This window comes from Oncorhynchus tshawytscha, linkage group LG10 (genome assembly GCF_018296145.1).
Source record: "Oncorhynchus tshawytscha isolate Ot180627B linkage group LG10, Otsh_v2.0, whole genome shotgun sequence".
NCBI classification, from domain to species: Eukaryota; Metazoa; Chordata; class Actinopteri; order Salmoniformes; family Salmonidae; genus Oncorhynchus; species Oncorhynchus tshawytscha.
This window is the reverse complement of record NC_056438.1, coordinates 4015710-4034747: the sequence shown is the minus strand read 5'-3', so window position 1 is coordinate 4034747 and position 19038 is coordinate 4015710. Positions and strand designations below refer to the sequence as shown.

The 19038-nt window shown below is 45.4% G+C and overlaps 1 protein-coding gene across 7 annotated transcripts in view; it reads right to left on the bottom strand.

The window, feature by feature from the left end:
• Positions 1-2427: 2427 nt before the first annotated feature.
• Positions 2428-19038, bottom strand: part of LOC121847383 (cyclin-dependent kinase-like 2) — a 29543-nt gene continuing 12932 nt past the window's right edge. The window contains exons 6-12 of one of the 7 annotated variants that reach the window (XM_042328030.1): positions 18273-18361; positions 16141-16264; positions 5102-5319; positions 4391-4624; positions 3283-3376; positions 2609-2837; positions 2428-2533 (exon numbers count right to left, since the gene is read on the bottom strand). In XM_042328030.1, the coding sequence (XP_042183964.1) occupies positions 2478-2533; positions 2609-2837; positions 3283-3376; positions 4391-4624; positions 5102-5319; positions 16141-16264; positions 18273-18361 (1044 nt within the window). In that variant the 3' untranslated portion in view covers positions 2428-2477. Of the gene's footprint in view, positions 2534-2608; positions 2838-3282; positions 3377-4390; positions 4625-5101; positions 5320-16117; positions 16265-18272; positions 18362-19038 lie in introns of those variants that run through there. The other 6 variants (XM_042328032.1, XM_042328031.1, XM_042328034.1 and 3 more) reach the window with 6 other exon arrangements.

Here is a 19038-nt window from a genome sequence, read left to right as displayed (position 1 = left end):
CTGGGGAGGAGTCATACCCCCTAACCCCACCACCACCACTACCCTGGGGAGGAGTCACACCCCCTAACCCCACCACCACCACCACCCTGGGGAGGAGTCACACCCCTAACCCCACCACCACCACCACCCTGGGGAGGAGTCATACTCCCTAACCACACCACCACCACCACCCTTGGTAGGAGTCACACCCCCTAACCCCACCACCACCACCACCCTGGGAGGAGTCACCCCCTAACCCCACCACCACCCTGGGGAGGAGTCACACCCCCTAACCACACCACCACCACCACCCTGGGGAGGAGTCACACCCCCTAACCACACCACCACCACCACCCTGGGGAGGAGTCACACCCCCTAACCCCACCACCACCACCACCCTGGGGAGGAGTCACACCCCTAACCCCACCACCACCCTGGGGAGGAGTCATACCCCCTAACCACACCACCACCACCACCCTGGGGAGGAGTCATACCCCCTAACCCCACCACCACCTCTAATGGTCAAAGCTACAACTGCAACATGGACAGGTCACCTATGACCCCCCAAACATCTGACCACAAAACCACCACGACCACAAGCAACTGTCAAAGCTAAGACCACAACCAGAACCACAACTACGACCGTGACCAGGAAATCCAATGTTAAACAACCACTATTTACCAAAACCATTGTTCACCCCTCAACCATCCCTTCCCAAAGTTTAACCTCCCCTACTTTTGGCCAATTGCAGTCCAGCTTTATCCAGTTACAATTCGCTCAATGGTTTCAGAATCCTTGATCATTGGCTTTTGCCTGGACACAGACTTCTTTCTCAGCCAATCAGAAGGCTCCCTGGTATTGTGATGCAATCATTTCCATGGTAATGTAGAATGTTTATTCAAATTATGCTAATTGATGTGGCTCATGCTGTGGACTGTATTTTTTTTGTAATGTCAGTTGAGTTCATTCAACAAATCACAACAAAGATTGATTGGTACACTTCCTGTTTTTACTTCCTGCTTTGCTTCTATGGTTACACTCGCAATGACCGCCCACTCTACTCATTCCAATTCTATATGGTATGGACGCTGGACATATTCAGAAACAGATTCATTGTCTCATTTACAAAACACATTTATTGGACAGATAATTATTGTAATTATATGACCATTATAACATTAGTATATGTATCAACTATCGCCATATCAAATGTCTATCAAAATTAAATAAATTAATCATAAAATACGCCGCTGTGGTGACCAAAGTTGAGAATAAACAAAAGTGATGTCACTATATTGCATCATCATGACTAAGTGATGTCACTATATTGCATCATTGATGACTAAGTGATGATGTCTGTCTTTCCTGGAGTCGTTCCTGGGGTTAAAATCTCTGGTTAAAAGCTCTGGTTAACGTCTTTGGTTAAAAGCTCTGGTTAAAGGCTCTGGTTAAAGGCTCTGGTTAAAGGCTCTGGTTAAAAGCGCTGGTTAACGGCTCTGGTTAACGGCTCTGGTACCTTTCACAGTGGTCTGTTTGAGTGTTTTTTCAATCTTTAAAAAAAATGTTAACCTTTATTTAACAAGGCAAGTCAGTTAAGAACAAATGATTATTTACAATGACGGTGTGTATCAGTCATGCTGTGGGTCCTTTGTAAAGTGTGTGTGTGTTGGTGTGGTGTGTATTGTAGTGTTGTGTGTTGGTGTGGTGTGTACTGTAGTGTTGTGTGTTGGTGTGGTGTGTACTGTAGTGGTGTGTGTTGGTGTGGTGTGTATTGTAGTGTGTGTGTTGTAGTGGTGTGTGTTGGTGTGGTGTGTATTGTAGTGGTGTGTGCTGTAGTGGTGTGTGTTGGTGTGGTGTGTATTGTAGTGTGTGTGTGTGTATTGTAGTGTGTGTGTTGTAGTGGTGTAGTGTGTATTGTAGTGTGTGTGTGGTGTGTTGATGTGTGTTGGTGGGGTGTGGTGTGCATTGTAGTGGTGTGTGTGTTGGTGTGTATTGTAATGGTGGTGTGTATTGTAGTGGTGTGGTGTGTATCCATTGTGGCTATAGAGGGGATATGTATTGTAGTGGTGTGTAGTGTAGTGTGTTGTAGTGTGTATTGTAGTGTAGTGTGTGTTGTAGTGTGTATTGTAGTGTGTTGTAGTAGTGGTGTGTGTTGTGGTGGTGTGTATTGTAGTGGTGTGTTGTGGTGGTGTGTATTGTTGTAGTGGTGTGTGTTGTAGTGGTGTGTATTGTAGTGGTGTGTGTTGTAGTGTGTAGTGGTGTGTATTGTAGTGTGTGGTGGTGTGTGTTGTAGTGTGTTGTAGTGTGTTCTAGTGGTGTGTGTTGTAGTGTGTTGTAGTGTGTTCTAGTGGTGTGTGTTGTAGTGTGTTGTAGTGATGTGTGTTGTAGTGTGTTGTAGTGGTGTGTGTTGTAGTGGTGTGTGTTGTAGTGGTGTGTGTTGTAGTGTGTTGTAGTGGTGTGTGTTGTAGTGGTGTGTAGTGGTGTGTATCCATTGTGGCTATAGAGGGGATGTGTCTCTCCTTCTTCTGGTCCTGGTGGGTTTAGTCTGTTTACCTGGAAGACACAAGGGGACCTGGTCAATGTAATCCACAAAGCGTGTGTGTGTGTGTGTGTGTGTGCAGAGCGTACCTTCAGCCCCTCGTATCTCAGGCAGCAGAGAGGTTCTTAGTTCAGGGAAGAGAATGTCTGGCTTCCTCTTCCCAACCGTAGCCATACGCTCGCGGTCTCCTCGGTCACGCTCGCGGTCGGACAGGAAGGAACGTTCGTGGATCACACTCTTCTCTGATATCATCTGCAGAGGACAGAGAAAAGAGAGTAGAGAGAGAAGAAGAGAGAAGAGATAGAGGAGAGAGATGAGCTAGAGAAGAGGAGTGAGGAGAGACAAGAAGACAGGGGAGAGGAGAGGAGAAGATGAGAAAGAGAGGAGGAGAGACAGAGGAGAGGAGAGACAGGAGACAGGAGAGAGGAGGAAAAAGAGGAGAGGAGTAGTGACAGGAGAGAGGAGAGGAGACAGGAGAGGAGACAGGAGAGAGGAGAGGAGACAGGAGAGGAGATGAGAGGAGAGACAAGAATAGAATAGAATGATATAGCCCGACAGAGGAGTGGTTAGATGATCTTGTGGAAGAACATTTCACTTGAGCAGTTACACACACACACACACACACACACACACACACACACACACACACACACACACACACACACACACACACACACACACACACACACACACACACACACACACACACACACACACACACACACACACACACACACACACACACACACACACACACACTTACCTGAGCCATCAGATTGCCAGTGAAATGACTGGAGAGAGATTGCTGTGAGATTCTGTTGAAAATGTTTACATGTCTTTTAGACTTGTCTATTGACCTAGAGACGACAGACAGACAAACACATAAACACACAGTCACCAACTCTCTAGGGCTCGATACAATCAGATCCTCTTTAGCCAAGATCCACTTTAGCCAAGATCCACTTTAGCCAAGATCCTCTTTAGCCAAGATCCACATAGCGGTTGTGTTGGCGGTGGAACTGCATTGTGAGCAAATCAAATCCACAAGTGGCTAAAGCGGACGTTGCCATTGGCTGGAGTTAACATTAACAGACATCCCACGCTGCCTTGTTTCTCGGAACACTGTGATGTAACACCTCAACCATACAAATCATTTTTATTTAGTTTCATGACTGTTCAATTTGAGTGTCATTATTTCTATATAGTGTACACTTTCTCTCTGTATTTATTTTTTTACCCCAATTGGTAGTTACAGTCTTGTCTCATCGCTGCAACTGCCGTACCGACTTGGGAGAGACAAAGGTCGAAGGTCTCCGAAACACAACCCAACCAAGCCGCACTGCTTCTTGACACAATGCCCGCTTAACCCGGAAGCCAGTCGGAGGAAACACCGTGCAGCTGGCGACCGTGTAAGGAGTTTACCGCTAGTGTGCGATGGGACAAGGAAATCCCTGCCGGGCCAAACCCTCCCCTAACCCGGACGACGCTGTCCCAAGTGTGCGCCGCACCAAGGGTCTCTCAGTCGCGGCTGGCTGAATCTCTAGTGGTGCCAGCTAGCGATGCAGTGCCTTAAACCACTGCGCCACTCGGGAGGCCTCATTAACGCGAGTGGGTGTGGCTTCGTGACAATGATCACAGGAGCAGCTGCCCCACCGATTTGACGGCTCCACCTCCGACACTGCCAAAACAACCACTATGTGTGTCTGCTATCTGATTGAATCTAGGCCTAAGCCTTGTTTTCGTTGTTGTTATTGTTTGTTTGTCCTCTCTAGGACAAACAAACAATAACAACAACGAAAACAAGTGTTATGTTCTTCAACCCTGGTCCAACATTCTCAGTGTGATGCATTATGGGAGCTGTAGTTCTGCACCTCAGACCGAGTGTTCCGGGTTGAGGCCCCACCCCAACTCCGCCCAGGTTGCCGTTGCCATGGGCGACGACAGCCAGTAGGTTGTGTGTAGGTGTCTGTGTGAAGGTGAGTGAGAGGGGAGGGATGAGAGGTAGAGGTTGGTCCTGGGTTGGTCCTACGGTTGGATCGTGGTCCTCTACGGTCCTCTCTGGTTCTTCCACTCTGGGTTTGATGGCGATAGTGTTGCTCAGACTCCTAAACAAAACAGATTTAAGGTTGTATCCAAAATGGCACCCTATTCCCTATATAGCGCACTACTATAGACCAGGGCCCTATTCCCTATATAGTGCACTACTTTAGACCAGAGCCCTATTCCCTATATAGTGCACTACTTTAGACCAGGGCCCTATTCCCTATATAGCGCACTACTATAGACCAGGGCCCTATTCCCTATATAGTGCACTACTTTAGACCAGAGCCCTATTCCCTATATAGTGCACTACTTTAGACCAGGGCTGGCACCCTATTCCCTATATAGTACACTACCTTAGACCAGGCTTACAGGACTCTTTCGACCAATAGGGTACCATTTGGGACAAAAAAAAAAAGGTCTACAATTCATTCAAGATTTCTGTCTTTTTTTAATGTAACAGAAAAGTAATTAAGATGATCATTATTTTTAAATAACTATTTTTTTTAAATAACCGCTAATAATGCTGAAACTGATCGTACGTGGTGATGGTTCGACCGTGGTGAACCGCGACCGCGTGGCTCTCTGTGGTCCAGTCAGCCTTCTCAGGTTTACCAGCTGCAGTAGTGGTCATAGTAGTGGTTGACTCTATTGTCTTGTCCGGGTCTCGGGGTTTAGACTCTGTGGTGGTTGGAGCTTTGGAGAGTTTGGTGACGTCTGGTTTGGTGACGTTCACTTTGACTGTTGTACTGCTGGAGTCCTGGAGTGGAGGAGAGGAGGGGAGGAGAGGGGGCAGGGGAGGGGACAGGGTTAGAGGAGAGGAGGGGAGGGGGCAGGGTTAGAGGAGAGGAGAAGGCAGAGTGAGAGGAGGGGAGGGGGCAGGGTTAGAGGAGAGGAGAGGGCAGAGTGAGAGGAGAGGAGGGGAGGGGGCAGGGTTAGAGGAGAGGAGAGGGCAGAGTTAGAGGAGGGGAGGAGAGAGGGGAGGGGAGGGGGCAGGGTTAGAGGAGAGGAGAGGGCAGATTGAGAGGAGAGGAGGGGGAGGGGGCAGGGGAGGGGGCAGGGTTAGAGGAGAGGATAGGGCAGAGTTAGAGGAGAGGAGGGGAGGGGGCAGGGTTAGAGGAGAGGAGAGGGTTAAAGGAGAGGAGAGGAAAGGGTTAGAGGAGAGGAGATGAGATTAAATTAAATGAAATGAGAGGAGAGGTAGCCAATGGTAACCAAGGGAAACCAACGGCAACCAATAGTAACCAATGGTAACCAACGGTAGCCAATGGTAACCAATGGTAACCAACGGCAGCCATTATTAACCATTTGGGCTATAAAGCCTCGGCAACAAGTCAATACAATTGACAGCTCTGGTGTTCTAAACATAAATAACACTGACTGAAATGTAGCTTTATTAAAATGGCAGAAGTATAAATCTAAACCAAAATCAAATCACATTCATTGGTCGCTTACACATATGTTATCACAGGTACAGCTAAATGCTTGTGTTTCTAGCTCCAACAGTAATATCTAGCTAAATGCTTGTGCTTCTAGCTCCAACAGTAATATCTAGCTAAATGCTTGTGTTCCTAGCTCCAACAGTAATACCTAGCTAAATGCTTGTGTTTCTAGCACCAAGAGTAATACCTAGCAAAATGTTTGTGTTGCTATCTCCAACAGTACAGTAACACCTAGCTAAATGCTTATGTTCCTAGCTCCAACAGTAATCCCTAGCTAAATGCTTGTGTTTCTTGCTCCAAGAGTAATATCTAGCTAAATGATTGTGTTTCTAGCTCCAACAGTACAGTAATACCCAGCTAAATGCTTGTGTTTCTAGCTCCAACAGTGATACCTAGATAAAAGCTTGTGTTTCTAGCTCCAACAGTAATACCTAGCTAAATGCTTGTGTTTCTAGCTCCAACAGTAATACCTAGCTAAATGCTTGTGTTTATAGCTCCAACAGTAATACCTATCTAAATGCTTGTTCCTAGCTCCAACAGTAATACCTAGCAAAATGCTTGTGTTTATAGCTCCAACAGTGATACCTAGCTAAATGCTTGTGTTTCTAGCACCAATAGTAATACCTAGCAAAATGCTTGTGTTCCTAGCTCCAACAGTACAGTAATACCTAGCTAAATGCTTGTTCCTAGCTCCAACAGTAATACCTAGCAAAATGCTTGTGTTTCTAGCTCCAACAGTAATGCCTAGCTAAATGCATGTTCCTAGCTCCAACAGTAATACCTAGCTAAATGCTTGTGTTTCTGGCTCCAACAGTGATACCTAGCAAAATGCTTGTGTTTATAGCTCCAGCAGTGATACCTAGCTAAATGCTTGTGTTTCTAGCTCCAACAGTAATACCTAGTTAAATGCTTGTGTTTCCAGCTCCAACAGAGCAGTAATACCTAGCTAAATGCTTGTGTTTCTAGCTCCAACAGTAATACCGAGCTAAATGCCTGTGTTTCTGGCTCGAACAGTGATACCTAGCTAAATGCTTGTGTTTCTAGCTCCAACAGTAATACCGAGCTAAATGCCTGTGTTTCTGGCTCCAACAGTAATACCTAGCTAAAAGCTTGTGTTTCTTGCTCCAACAGTGCAGTAATACCTTGCTAAATGCTTGTGTTTCTGTTCTAGCTCCAACAGTAATACCTTGCTAAATGCTTGTGTTTCTGTTCTGGGTCCAACAGTGCAGTAATACCTAGGTAAATGCTTGTGTTTCTGTTCTAGCTCCAACAGTGCAGTAATACCTAGCTAAATGCTTGTGTTTCTGTTCTAGCTCCAACAGTGCAGTAATACCTAGCTAAATGCTTGTATTTCTGTTCTAGCTCCAACAGTGCAGTAATACCTAGCTAAATGCTTGTGTTTCTGTTCTAGCTCCAACAGTGCAGTAATACCTAGCTAAATGCTTGTATTTCTGTTCTAGCTCCAACAGTGCAGTAATACCTAGCTAAATGCTTGTGTTTCTGTTCTGGCTCCAACAGTGCAGTAATACCTAGCTAAATGCTTGTGTTTCTGTTCTGGCTCCAACAGTGCAGTAATACCTAGCTAAATGCTTGTGTTTCTGTTCTAGCTCCAACAGTGCAGTAATACGAACGAGCAGAGTCCGGAGAGTACAAAACATTAAGAACACCTGCTCTTTCCATAACAGACTGACCAGGTGAGTCCAGGTGAAAGCTGCGATCCCTTATTGATGTCACCTGTTAAATCTACTTCAGTCAGGGTAGATGATTGAGACATGGATTGTGTACGTTGGCCATTCAGAGGGTGACAAAAGATTTAAGTCCCTTTGAACAGGGCATGGTAGTAGGTGCCAGGCGCACCGATTTGAGTGTGTCAAGAACTGCAAAGCTGCTGGGTTTTTCACAATGAACAGTTTCCTGTGTGTATCAAGAATGGTCCACCATCCAAAGGATGTCCAGCCAACTTGGCACAACTGTGGGAAGCTTTGGTGCCAACATGGGCCAGCATCCCTGTGGAACGCTTTCAATACCTAGTGGAGTCTATTCCCCCAATGAATTGAGGCTGTTCTGAGGGCAAGGGGGGGGGGTGCAACTCAATATCAGGAAGGTGTTCTTAAAGTTTTGTACTCAGTGTATATACATATACAGTGCCTTGCGAAAGTATTCGGCCCCCTTGAACTTTGCGACCTTTTGCCACATTTCAGGCTTCAAACATAAAGATATAAAACTGTATTTTTTTGTGAAGAATCAACAACAAGTGGGACACAATCATGAAGTGAAACGACATTTATTGGATATTTCAAACTTTTTTAACAAATCAAAAACTGAAAAATTGGGCGTGCAAAATTATTCAGCCCCCTTAAGTTAATACTTTGTAGCGCCACCTTTTGCTGCGATTACAGCTGTAAGTCACTTGGGGTATGTCTCTATCAGTTTTGCACATCGAGAGACTGAAATTTTTTCCCATTCCTCCTTGCAAAACAGCTCAAGCTCAGTGAGGTTGGATGGAGAGCATTTGTGAACAGCAGTTTTCAGTTCTTTCCACAGATTCTCGATTGGATTCAGGTCTGGACTTTGACTTGGCCATTCTAACACCTGGATATGTTTATTTTTGAACCATTCCATTGTAGATTTTGCTTTATGTTTTGGATCGTTGTCTTGTTGGAAGACAAATCTCTGTCCCAGTCTCAGGTCTTTTGCAGACTCCATCAGGTTTTCTTCCAGAATGGTCCTGTATTTGGCTCCATCCATCTTCCCATCAATTTTAACCATCTTCCCTGTCCCTGCTGAAGAAAAGCAGGCCCAAACCATGATGCTGCCACCACCATGTTTGACAGTGGGGATGGTGTGTTCAGGGTGATGAGCTGTGTTGCTTTTACGCCAAACATAACGTTTTGCATTGTTGCCAAAAAGTTCAATTTTGGTTTCATCTGACCAGAGCACCTTCTTCCACATGTTTGGTGTGTCTCCCAGGTGGCTTGTGGCAAACTTTAAACGACACTTTTTATGGATATCTTTAAGAAATGGCTTTCTTCTTGCCACTCTTCCATAAAGGCCAGATTTGTGCAATATACGACTGATTGTTGTCCTATGGACAGAGTCTCCCACCTCAGCTGTAGATCTCTGCAGTTCATCCAGAGTGATCATGGGCCTCTTGGCTGCATCTCTGATCAGTCTTCTCCTTGTATGACCTGAAAGTTTAGAGGGACGGCCAGGTCTTGGTAGATTTGCAGTGGTCTGATACTCCTACCATTTCAATATTATCGCTTGCACAGTGCTCCTTGGGATGTTTAAAGCTTGGGAAATATTTTTGTATCCAAATCCGGCTTTAAACCTCTTCACATACTCCAAGGTGGCATAGCAGTTCAGACATCTTTTGTCCTCGTCTTGTCGTGTCCTGTATATATATATATATACACATATATTTACAACTTTTTTCACATACATTTTATTTTTATTTTCCATCAACTCATCTTCAAAACACTCTCCTGCAACCCGCCTCACCAATTTATATTTATAAAAAAGTATTATTTACCTCAAATCTGTAATCCTCCAAGAAGCTAGCCAGAAACTCCAAGAAGCTAGCCTGAAACTAGCCAGAAGCAAATCCAGAAGCTAATCAGAAGCTAGTTCAGAAGCTAGTTAGCTTCTTTACTGGCAAATCGTTAGTATTCTGCTAACCACGGTTTGTGGTCATCAGCTATCCTTTAGCTCGAAAATCTATCGCCAGTTCTATATGGCGCAGCGCGGCTCGGAACGGAACATACCGGATCAATTTTTCTCTCCATGTCCCTGGATTTCGACTGCTCTCTGGACATTCATACCCGGATCTCACAGCTAGCTAGTCAAACGACCTCCAGCGGTCAAACGACCTCCACTCATCACTGTAAAACGCTCACTGAAACACTTCTGCGAGCAGGCCTTTCTAATCGACCTGGCCGGGGTATCCTGGAAGGATATTGATCTCATCCCGTCAGTAGAGGATGCCTGGATATTTTTTTAAATGCCTTCCTAACCATCTTAAATAAACATGCCCCATTCAAGAAATTTAGAACCAGGAACAGATATAGCCCTTGGTTCTCCCCAGACCTGACTGCCCTTAACCAACACATAAACATCCTATGGCGTTCTGCATTAGCATCGAACAGCCCCGTGATATGCAGCTGTTCAGGGAAGCTAGAAACCATTATACACAGGCAGTTAGAAAAGCCAAGGCTAGCTTTTTCAAGCAGAAATTTGCTTCCTGCAACACTAACTCAAAAAGTTCTGGGACACTGTAAAGTCCATGGAGAATAAGAACACCTCCTCCCAGCTGCCCACTGCACTGAAGATAGGAAACACTGTCACCTCTGATAAATCCACCATAATTGAGAAATTCAATAAGCATTTTTCTACGGCTGGCCATGCTTTCCACCTGGCTACTCCTACCCCGGTCAACAGCACTGCACCCCCAACAGCAACTCGCCCAAGCCTTCCCCATTTCTCCTTCTCCCAAATCCATTCAGCTGATGTTCTGAAAGAGCTACAAAATCTGGACCCCTAAAAATCAGCCGGGCTAGACAATCTGGACCCTTTCTTTCTAAAATTATCTGCCGAAATTGTTGCCACCCCTATTACTAGCCTGTTCAACCTCTCTTTCGTGTCGTCTGAGATTCCCAAAGATTGGAAAGCAGCTGCGGTCATCCCCCTCTTCAAAGGGGGACACTCTTGACCCAAACTGCTACAGACCTATATCTATCCTACCGTGCCTTTCTAAGGTCTTCGAAAGCCAAGTCAACAAACAGATTACCGACCATTTGAATCTCACCATACCTTCTCTGCTATGCAATCTGGTTTCAGAGCTGGTCATGGGTGCACCTCAGCCACGCTCAAGGTCCTAAACGATATCTTAACCGCCATCGATAAGAAACAGTACTGTGCAGCCGTATTCATTGATCTGGCCAAGGCTTTCGACTCTGTCAATCACCACATCCTCATCGGCAGACTCGAGAGCCTTGGTTTCTCAAATGATTGCCTCGCCTGGTTCACCAACTACTTCTCTGATAGAGTTCAGTGTGTCAAATCGGAGGGTCTGCTGTCCGGACCTCTGGCAGTCTCTATTGGGGTGCCACAGGGTTCAATTCTTGGACCGACTCTCTTCTCTGTATACATCAATGAGGTCGCTCTTGCTGCTGGTGAGTCTCTGATCCACCTCTACGCAGACGACACCATTCTGTATACTTCCGGCCCTTCTTTGGACACTGTGTTAACAACCCTCCAGGCAAGCTTCAATGCCATTCAACTCTCCTTCCGTGGCCTCCAATTGCTCTTAAATACAAGTAAAACTAAATGCATGCTCTTCAACCGATCGCTACCTGCACCTACCCGCCTGTCCAACATCACTACTCTGGACGGCTCTGACTTAGAATACGTGGACAACTACAAATACTTAGGTGTCTGTTTAGACTGTAAACTCTCCTTCCAGACCCATATCAAACATCTCCAATCCAAAGTTAAATCTAGAATTGGCTTCCTATTTCGCAACAAAGCATCCTTCACTCATGCTGCCAAACATACCCTTGTAAAACTGACCATCCTACCAATCCTCGACTTTGGCAATTTCATTTACAAAATAGCCTCCAATACCCTACTCAACAAATTGGATGCAGTCTATCACAGTGCAATCCGTTTTGTCACCAAAGCCCCATATACTACCCACCATTGCGACCTGTACGCTCTCGTTGGCTGGCCCTCGCTTCATACTCGTCGCCAAACCCACTGGCTCCATGTCATCTACAAGACCCTGCTAGGTAAAGTCCCCCTTATCTCAGGTCGCTGGTCACCAAAGCATCTCCCACCTGTAGCACACGCTCCAGCAGGTATATCTCTCTAGTCACCCCCAAAACCAATTCTTTCTTTGACCGCCTCTCCTTCCAGTTCTCTGCTGCCAATGACTGGAACGAACTACAAAAATCTCTGAAACTGGAAACACTTATCTTCCTCACTAGCTTTAAGCACCAACTGTCAGAGCAGCTCACAGATTACTGCACCTGTACATAGCCCACCTATAATTTAGCCCAAACAACTACTGGTGTGTTCCTTGTTCTTCATGATGCTCTCTGCGCTTTTAACGGACCTCTGAGACTATCACAGTGCAGGTGCATTTATACGGAGACTTGATTACACACAGGTGGATTGTATTTATCATCATTAGTCATTTAGGTCAACATTGGATCATTCAGAGATCCTCACTGAACTTCTGGAGAGAGTTTGCTGCACTGAAAGTAAAGGGGCTGAATAATTTTGCACGCCCAATTTTTCCGTTTTTGATTTGTTAAAAAGTTTGAAATATCCAATAAATGTTGTTCCACTTCATGATTGTGTCCCACTTGTTGTTGATTCTTCACAAAAAATACAGTTTTATATCTTTATGTTTGAAGCTTGAAATGTGGCAAAAGGTCGCAAAGTTCAAGGGGGCCGAATACTTTCGCAAGGCACTGTATATATATACACACACACACACACACACAGTACCAGTCAATAGTTTGGACACACCTACTCATTCAAGTGTTTTTCTTTATTTTGACCACCCTTTGCCTTGATGACAGCTTTGCACACTCTTGATATTCTCTCAACCAGCTTCACCTGGAATGATTTTCCAACCATCTTGAAGGAGTTCCCACATATGCTGAGCTTTTCCTTCACTCTGCAGTCCGACTCATCCCAAACCAACTCAATTGGATTGAGGTTGGGTGATTGTGGATGCCAGATCATCTGATGCAGCACTCCATCACTCTCCTTCTTGGTCAAATAGCCCTTACACAGGCTGGAGGTGTGTTGGGTCATTGTCCTATTGAAAAACAAATGATAGTCCCACTAACTGCAAACCAGATGGGATGGCGTATCGCTGCAGAATGCTGTGGTAGCCATGCTGGTTAAGTGTTCCTTGAATTCTAAATAAATCAGTGACAGTGTCACCAGCAAAGCACCGCCACACCTCCTCCTCCATGCTTCACGGTAGGAACCACACATGCAGAGATCCACCGTTTACCTACTCTGCGTCTCACAAAGACTCGGCGGTTGGGACCAAAAATCTCATCAGATCAAAGGACAGATTTCCACTGGTCTAATGACCATTGCTCGTGTTTCTTGGCCCAAGCAAGTCTCTTCATCTTATTGGTGTCCTTTAGTGGTGGTTTCTTTGCAGCAATATGACCATCAAGGCCTGATTCACGCAGTCTCCTCTGAACAGTTGATGTTGAGATGTGTCTGTTACTTGAACTCTGTGATGCATTTATTTGGGCTGCAATTTCTGAGGCTGGTAACTCTAATGAACTTATCCTCTGCAGCAGAGGTGACTCTGGGTCTTCCTTTCCTGTGGCGGTCCTCATGAGAGCCAGTTTCATCACAGCGCTTCATGGTTTTTGCGACTGCACTTGAAGAAACTTTCAAAGTTCTTGAAATGTTCCGTATTGTCTGACCTTCATGTCTTAAAGTAATGATGGACTGTTGTTTCTCTTTGTTTATTTGAGCTGTTCTTGCCATAATATGGACTTGGTCTTTTACCAAATAGGGCTATCTTCTGTATACCACCCTTACCTTGTCACAACACAACTGATTGGCTCAAACACATTAAGAAGGAAAGAAGCTCCACAAATGAACCTTTAACCTTTCTAGGATAGGGGTTCCCTCGACAACAATCCGCTGAAAAGGCAGTGCGCGAAATTCTAAAATATTTTTTGAAATGTCACTTTCACACATTAACAAGTCCAATACAGCAAATGAAAGATAAACATCTTGTTAATCTACCCATCGTGTCCGATTTCAAAAATGCTTTACAGCGAAAGCACAACATATGATTATGTTAGGTCATAGCCAAGTCAAAAAACACACAGACATGTTTCCAGCCAAAGATAGGAGTCACAAAAAGCAGAATATAGATAAAATGAATCACTAACCTTTGATGATCTTCATCAGATGACACTCATAGGACATTATGTTACACAATATATGCATGTTTTGTTCGATAATGTGCATATTTATATCCAAAATCTCAGTTGGCACGTTATGTGTGGTAATATTTTGATTCCAAAACATCCAGTGATTTTGCAGAAATACTCATAATAAACATTGATAAAAGATGCAACTGTTATTCACAGAATTAAAGATAGACTTCTCCTTAATGCAACCGCTGTGTCAGATTCTTTTTTTATTTTGGAAAAAGCATAATCTGAGAACGGCGCTCAGAAACCAAAACAGCGGAGGAATATCCACCATTTTGGAGTCAACAGAAGTTAGAAATTACACCATAAATATTCACTTACCTTTGATGATCTTCATCAGAAGGCACTCCCAGGAATTCCAGTTGGACAATAAATGACTGATTTGTTCCATAAAGTTCCATAAAGTCCATCATCTATGTCCAAATAGCAACTTGTTGTTAGCGTGTTCAGCCCAGTAATCCATCTTCATGAGGCGCAGGCACTTCGTCCAGACAAAAATTCGAACAGTCCCATTACAGTCCTTTAGAAACATGTCAAACGATGTATGGAATCAATCTATAGGATGTTTTTAACATAAAATATCAATAATGTTCCAACCGGAGAATTCCTTTGTCTGAAGAAAAGCACTGGAACGAGAGGTAACTCTGTCGGGAATGCGCGTCATGAGACCAAGGCTATCTGCCAGACCACTGACTCAAACAGGTCTCATGAGCCCCTCCTTTATAGTAGAAGCCTCATTCAAGTTTCTAAAGACAGTTGACATCTCATGGAAGCCGTAGGAAGTGCAACTATATCCATATCTCAATGAGTATTCGGTAAGCCAAGCTTTGAAAAAACTACAAACCTCAGATGTCCCACTTCCTGGTTGGATTTTTCTCAGGTTTTCGCTTGCCATATGAGTTCTGTTACAGACATCATTCAAACAGTTTTAGAAACTCCAGAGTGTTTTCTAACTAATACTAATAATAATATGCATATATTAGCATCTGGGACTGAGTAGGAGGCAGTTCACTCTGGGCACGCTATTCATCCAAAAGTGAAAATGCTGCCCCCTATCCCAAAAAGGTTTTAACACACCTGTTATTTGAAATGCATTCCAGGTGACTACCTCATGGAAGCTGGTTGAGAGAATGCCAGGATCGTGCAAAGCTGTCATCAAGGCAAAGGGTGGCTACTTGGAAGAATCTAAAATATATAATATTTTTTTGATTTGTTTAATACTTTTTTGGTTACTACATGATTCCACATGTGTTATTTCATAGTTTTGATGTCTTCACTATTATTCTACAATGTAGAAAATAGTAAAAAATAAAGAAAAACCCTGGAATGAGTAGGTGTGTCCAAAATTTTGACTGGTACTGTATACTGAACAAAAATTTTAAAATATAGACGCAACAACAGCTCAGTGATGAGCTTGGCGGGTACTGTGTCGTTGGAATGCTGAGCCGTAGTTGACAAACAGTATTCTTACATAGTAATTACTGTGAATTTATTTGAATAACGATTTATTATTATAAGTATCACTGTACTCCTAATATCTCCTAATACAACCAAACAACTGGCATTTGCACGAGAAGGAGCTTCATGTCTAATGAAATGTCCATTAGTCTCGGTTGGATTTCTGGGTTGAATTCTGAGTTGGAATTCTGGGTTGGAATTCTGAGTTGGAATTCTGGGTTGGAATTCTGGGTTGGGATTCTGGGTTGGAATTCTGGGTTGGAATTCTGGGTTGGAATTCTGGGTTGGGATTCTGGGTTGGGATTCTGGAATTGTCATATTTTCGTCAAACTAAAATGAAAAGTAATTAGTAATAGTTTGCATTTCAGGGCGTCTGGTTTTATTATTGTTATAGTTTGAGTCAGGAAACATACGAAGTTGCAGAGTATTTTTCATCATAGTTATTGTTGACTAAATTAACACTGGTGTTCGTGTGTGTGTGTGTGAGTGTGTGTGTGGGTTTGTGTGTGTGTGTGTGTGTGTGTGTGTGCGTGGATGTGTGTGTGAGTGTGTGGATGTGTGGATGTGTGTGAGTGAGTGAGTGAGTGAGTGAGTGTGTGTGTGTGTGTGTGTGTGTGTGTGTGTGTGTGTGTGTGTGTGTGTGTGTGTGTGAGTGCATGCGCCCACCTGTGTGTGTTACCTCCATGTGTGTGTGTGTCTGACCTTGTACTTCCCAGTCCTCTCCTCTACTTCCTCCTTGTCTTTCTTGATAGTCTTGTTCATCTTGGGAAGGGGAGAGTTCTCTTTCTGATCCTTCTGGATTTTAGCATTCAACTCCTGGACAAACCTGAAAAAGTTTTGTTCAGTTCAACACAGGGTTTGTGTGCGACCATTGTGTGTTATCAGGTGGGTGGGTGTGTGTGTGTGTGTGACCATGTGTGTATATGTGTGACCAGGTGTGTGTGTGTGTGTTACCAGGAGTATGTGTGACCAGGTGTGTGTGTGTGTTACCAGGTGTGTGTGTGTGTGTGTGTGTGTGTGTGTGTGTGTGTGTGTGAGTGACCAGGTGTGTGTGTTACCAGGTGGGTGGGTGTTACCAGGTGGGTGTGTGTAACCAGGTGGGTGTGTGTTAGCAGGTGGGTGTGTGTCACCAGGTGTGTGTGTGTTACCAGGTGTGTGTGTGTTACCAGGTGGGTGTGTGTTACCAGGTGGCTGTGTGTTACCAGGTGGGTGTGTGTTAGCAGGTGGGTGTGTGTGTGTTACCAGGTGGGTGTGTGTTACCAGGTGGGTGTGTGTTAGCAGGTGGGTGTGTGTGTGTTACCAGGTGGGTGTGTGTTACCAGGTATGTGTGTTACCAGATGTGTGTGTGTTACCAGGTGTGTGTGTGACCAGGTATGTGTGTTACCAGGTTTGTGTGTGTGACCGTGTGTGTGTGTGAGACCAGGTGTGTGGTACCGGTGTGTGTGTGTGACCGTGTGTGTGACCAGGTGTGTGTGTTACCAGGTGTGTGTGTGTGTTACCAGGTGTGTGTGTTACCATGTGTGTGTGACCAGGTGTGTGTGTTACCAGGTGTGTGTGTGTGTGTTACCAGGTGTGTGTGATACCAGATGTGTATTTGTGTGTTACCAGGTGCGTGTGTGTGTGTTACCAGGTGTGTGTGTGTGTTTGTCTGTGTTACCAGGTGTGTGTGTGTTACCAGATGTGTGTGTGTTACCAGGTGTGTGTTACCAGGTGTGTGTGTGTGTGTTACCGGGTGTGTGTGTGTTACCAGGTGTGTGTGTTACCAGGTGTGTGATTTGCCAGGTGTGTGTTACGGTGTGTGTGTGTGTGTTACCGGGTGTGTGTGTGTTACCAGGTGTGTGTGTTACCAGGTGTGTGTGTGTGTGTGTTACCAGGTGAGTGTGTGTGTTACCAGGTGTGTGTGTTACCAGGTGTGTGATTTGCCAGGTGTGTGTTACCGGGTGTGTGTGTTGCCAGGTGTGTGTTACCAGATGTGTGTGTGTGTGTTACCAAGTGTGTGTGTGTTACCAGGTGTGTGTTTGTGTGTGTGACCAGGTGTCTGTGTTACCATGTGTGTGTGACCAGGTTTGTGTGTTACCAGGTGTGTGTGTGTGTTACCAGGTGTGTGTGTGACCAGGTATGTGTGTTACCAGGTTTGTGTTTGTGACCGTGTGTGTGTGAGACCAGGTGTGTGTGGTACCGGTGTGTGTGTGTGACCGTGTGTGTGTGACCAGGTGTGTGTTACCAGGTGTGTGTGTGTGTGTGTTACCAGCTGTGTGTGTTACCAGGTGTGTGTGTGTGTTACCAGGTGTGTGTGTGTGTGTGTGACCAGGTGTGTGTGTTACCAGGTGGGGTGTGTGTGTGTGTTACCAGGTGGGTGTGATACCAGATGTGTATTTGTGTGTTTCCAGGTGTGTGTGTGTTACCAGGTGTGTGTGTGTGTTACCAGGTGTGTGTGTGTTTGTCTGTGTTACCAGGTGTGTGTGTGTGTGTGTTACCAGATGTGTGTGTGTGTTACCAGGTGTATATGTTACCAGGTGTGTGTTACCAGTGTGTGTGTGTGTTACCGGGTGTGTGTGTGTTACCGGGTGTGTGTGTGTTACCGGGGTGTGTGTGTGTTACCAGGTGTGTGTGTGTTACCAGGTGTGTGTGTGTGTTACCAGGTGTGTGTTACCAGGTGTGTGATTTGCCAGGTGTGTGTTACCGGGTGTGTGTGTTGCCAGGTGTGTGTTACCAGGTGTGTGTGTTACCAGGTGTGTGTGTTACCAGATGTGTGTGTGTGTTACCAGTGTGTGTGTGTGTGTGTGTTACCAGGTGTGTGTGTTACCATGTGTGTGTGACCAGGTGTATGTTACCTGAGGTGGAAGCCATCGTTAGTGAAGAGTTGGTGCTGCAGCAGGTCAGAACACTGTGACCTCCTGTCTGGATCCATCTGAAGACACCTCTGGTAAGAGAAGGAGGAGGGAGAGAGAGGGATATGGGGGAGAGAGAGAGAGAGAGAGAGAGGGGATATGGGGGAGAGAGAGAGAGAGAGAGAGAGAGAGGGGATATGGGGGAGAGAGAGAGAGAGAGGGGATATGGGGGAGAGAGAGAGAGGGGATATGGGGGAGAGAGAGAGAGAGAGAGAGGGGATATGGGGAGAGAGAGAGAGAGGGGATATGGGGGAGAGAGAGAGAGAGAGGGGATATGGGGAGAGAGAGAGAGGGATATGGGGGGAGAGAGAGAGAGAGAGAGAGAGAGGGATATGGGGAGAGAGAGAGGGATATGGGGGAGAGAGAGAGAGGGATATGGGGGAGAGAGAGAGAGAGAGAGAGAGAGAGGGATATGGGGGAGAGAGAGAGAGAGAGAGAGAGAGAGGGGATATGGGGAGAGAGAGAGAGAGAGAGAGAGAGGGGATATGGGGGAGAGAGAGAGAGAGAGAGAGAGAGAGAGAGAGAGGGGATATGGGGAGAGAGAGAGAGAGAGAGAGAGGGGATATGGGGGAGAGAGAGAGAGGGATATGGGGGAGAGAGAGAGAGAGGATATGGGGGGAGAGAGAGAGGGGATATGGGGGAGAGAGAGAGAGAGGGATATGGGGGAGAGAGAGAGGGGATATGGGGGAGAGAGAGAGAGAGAGAGAGG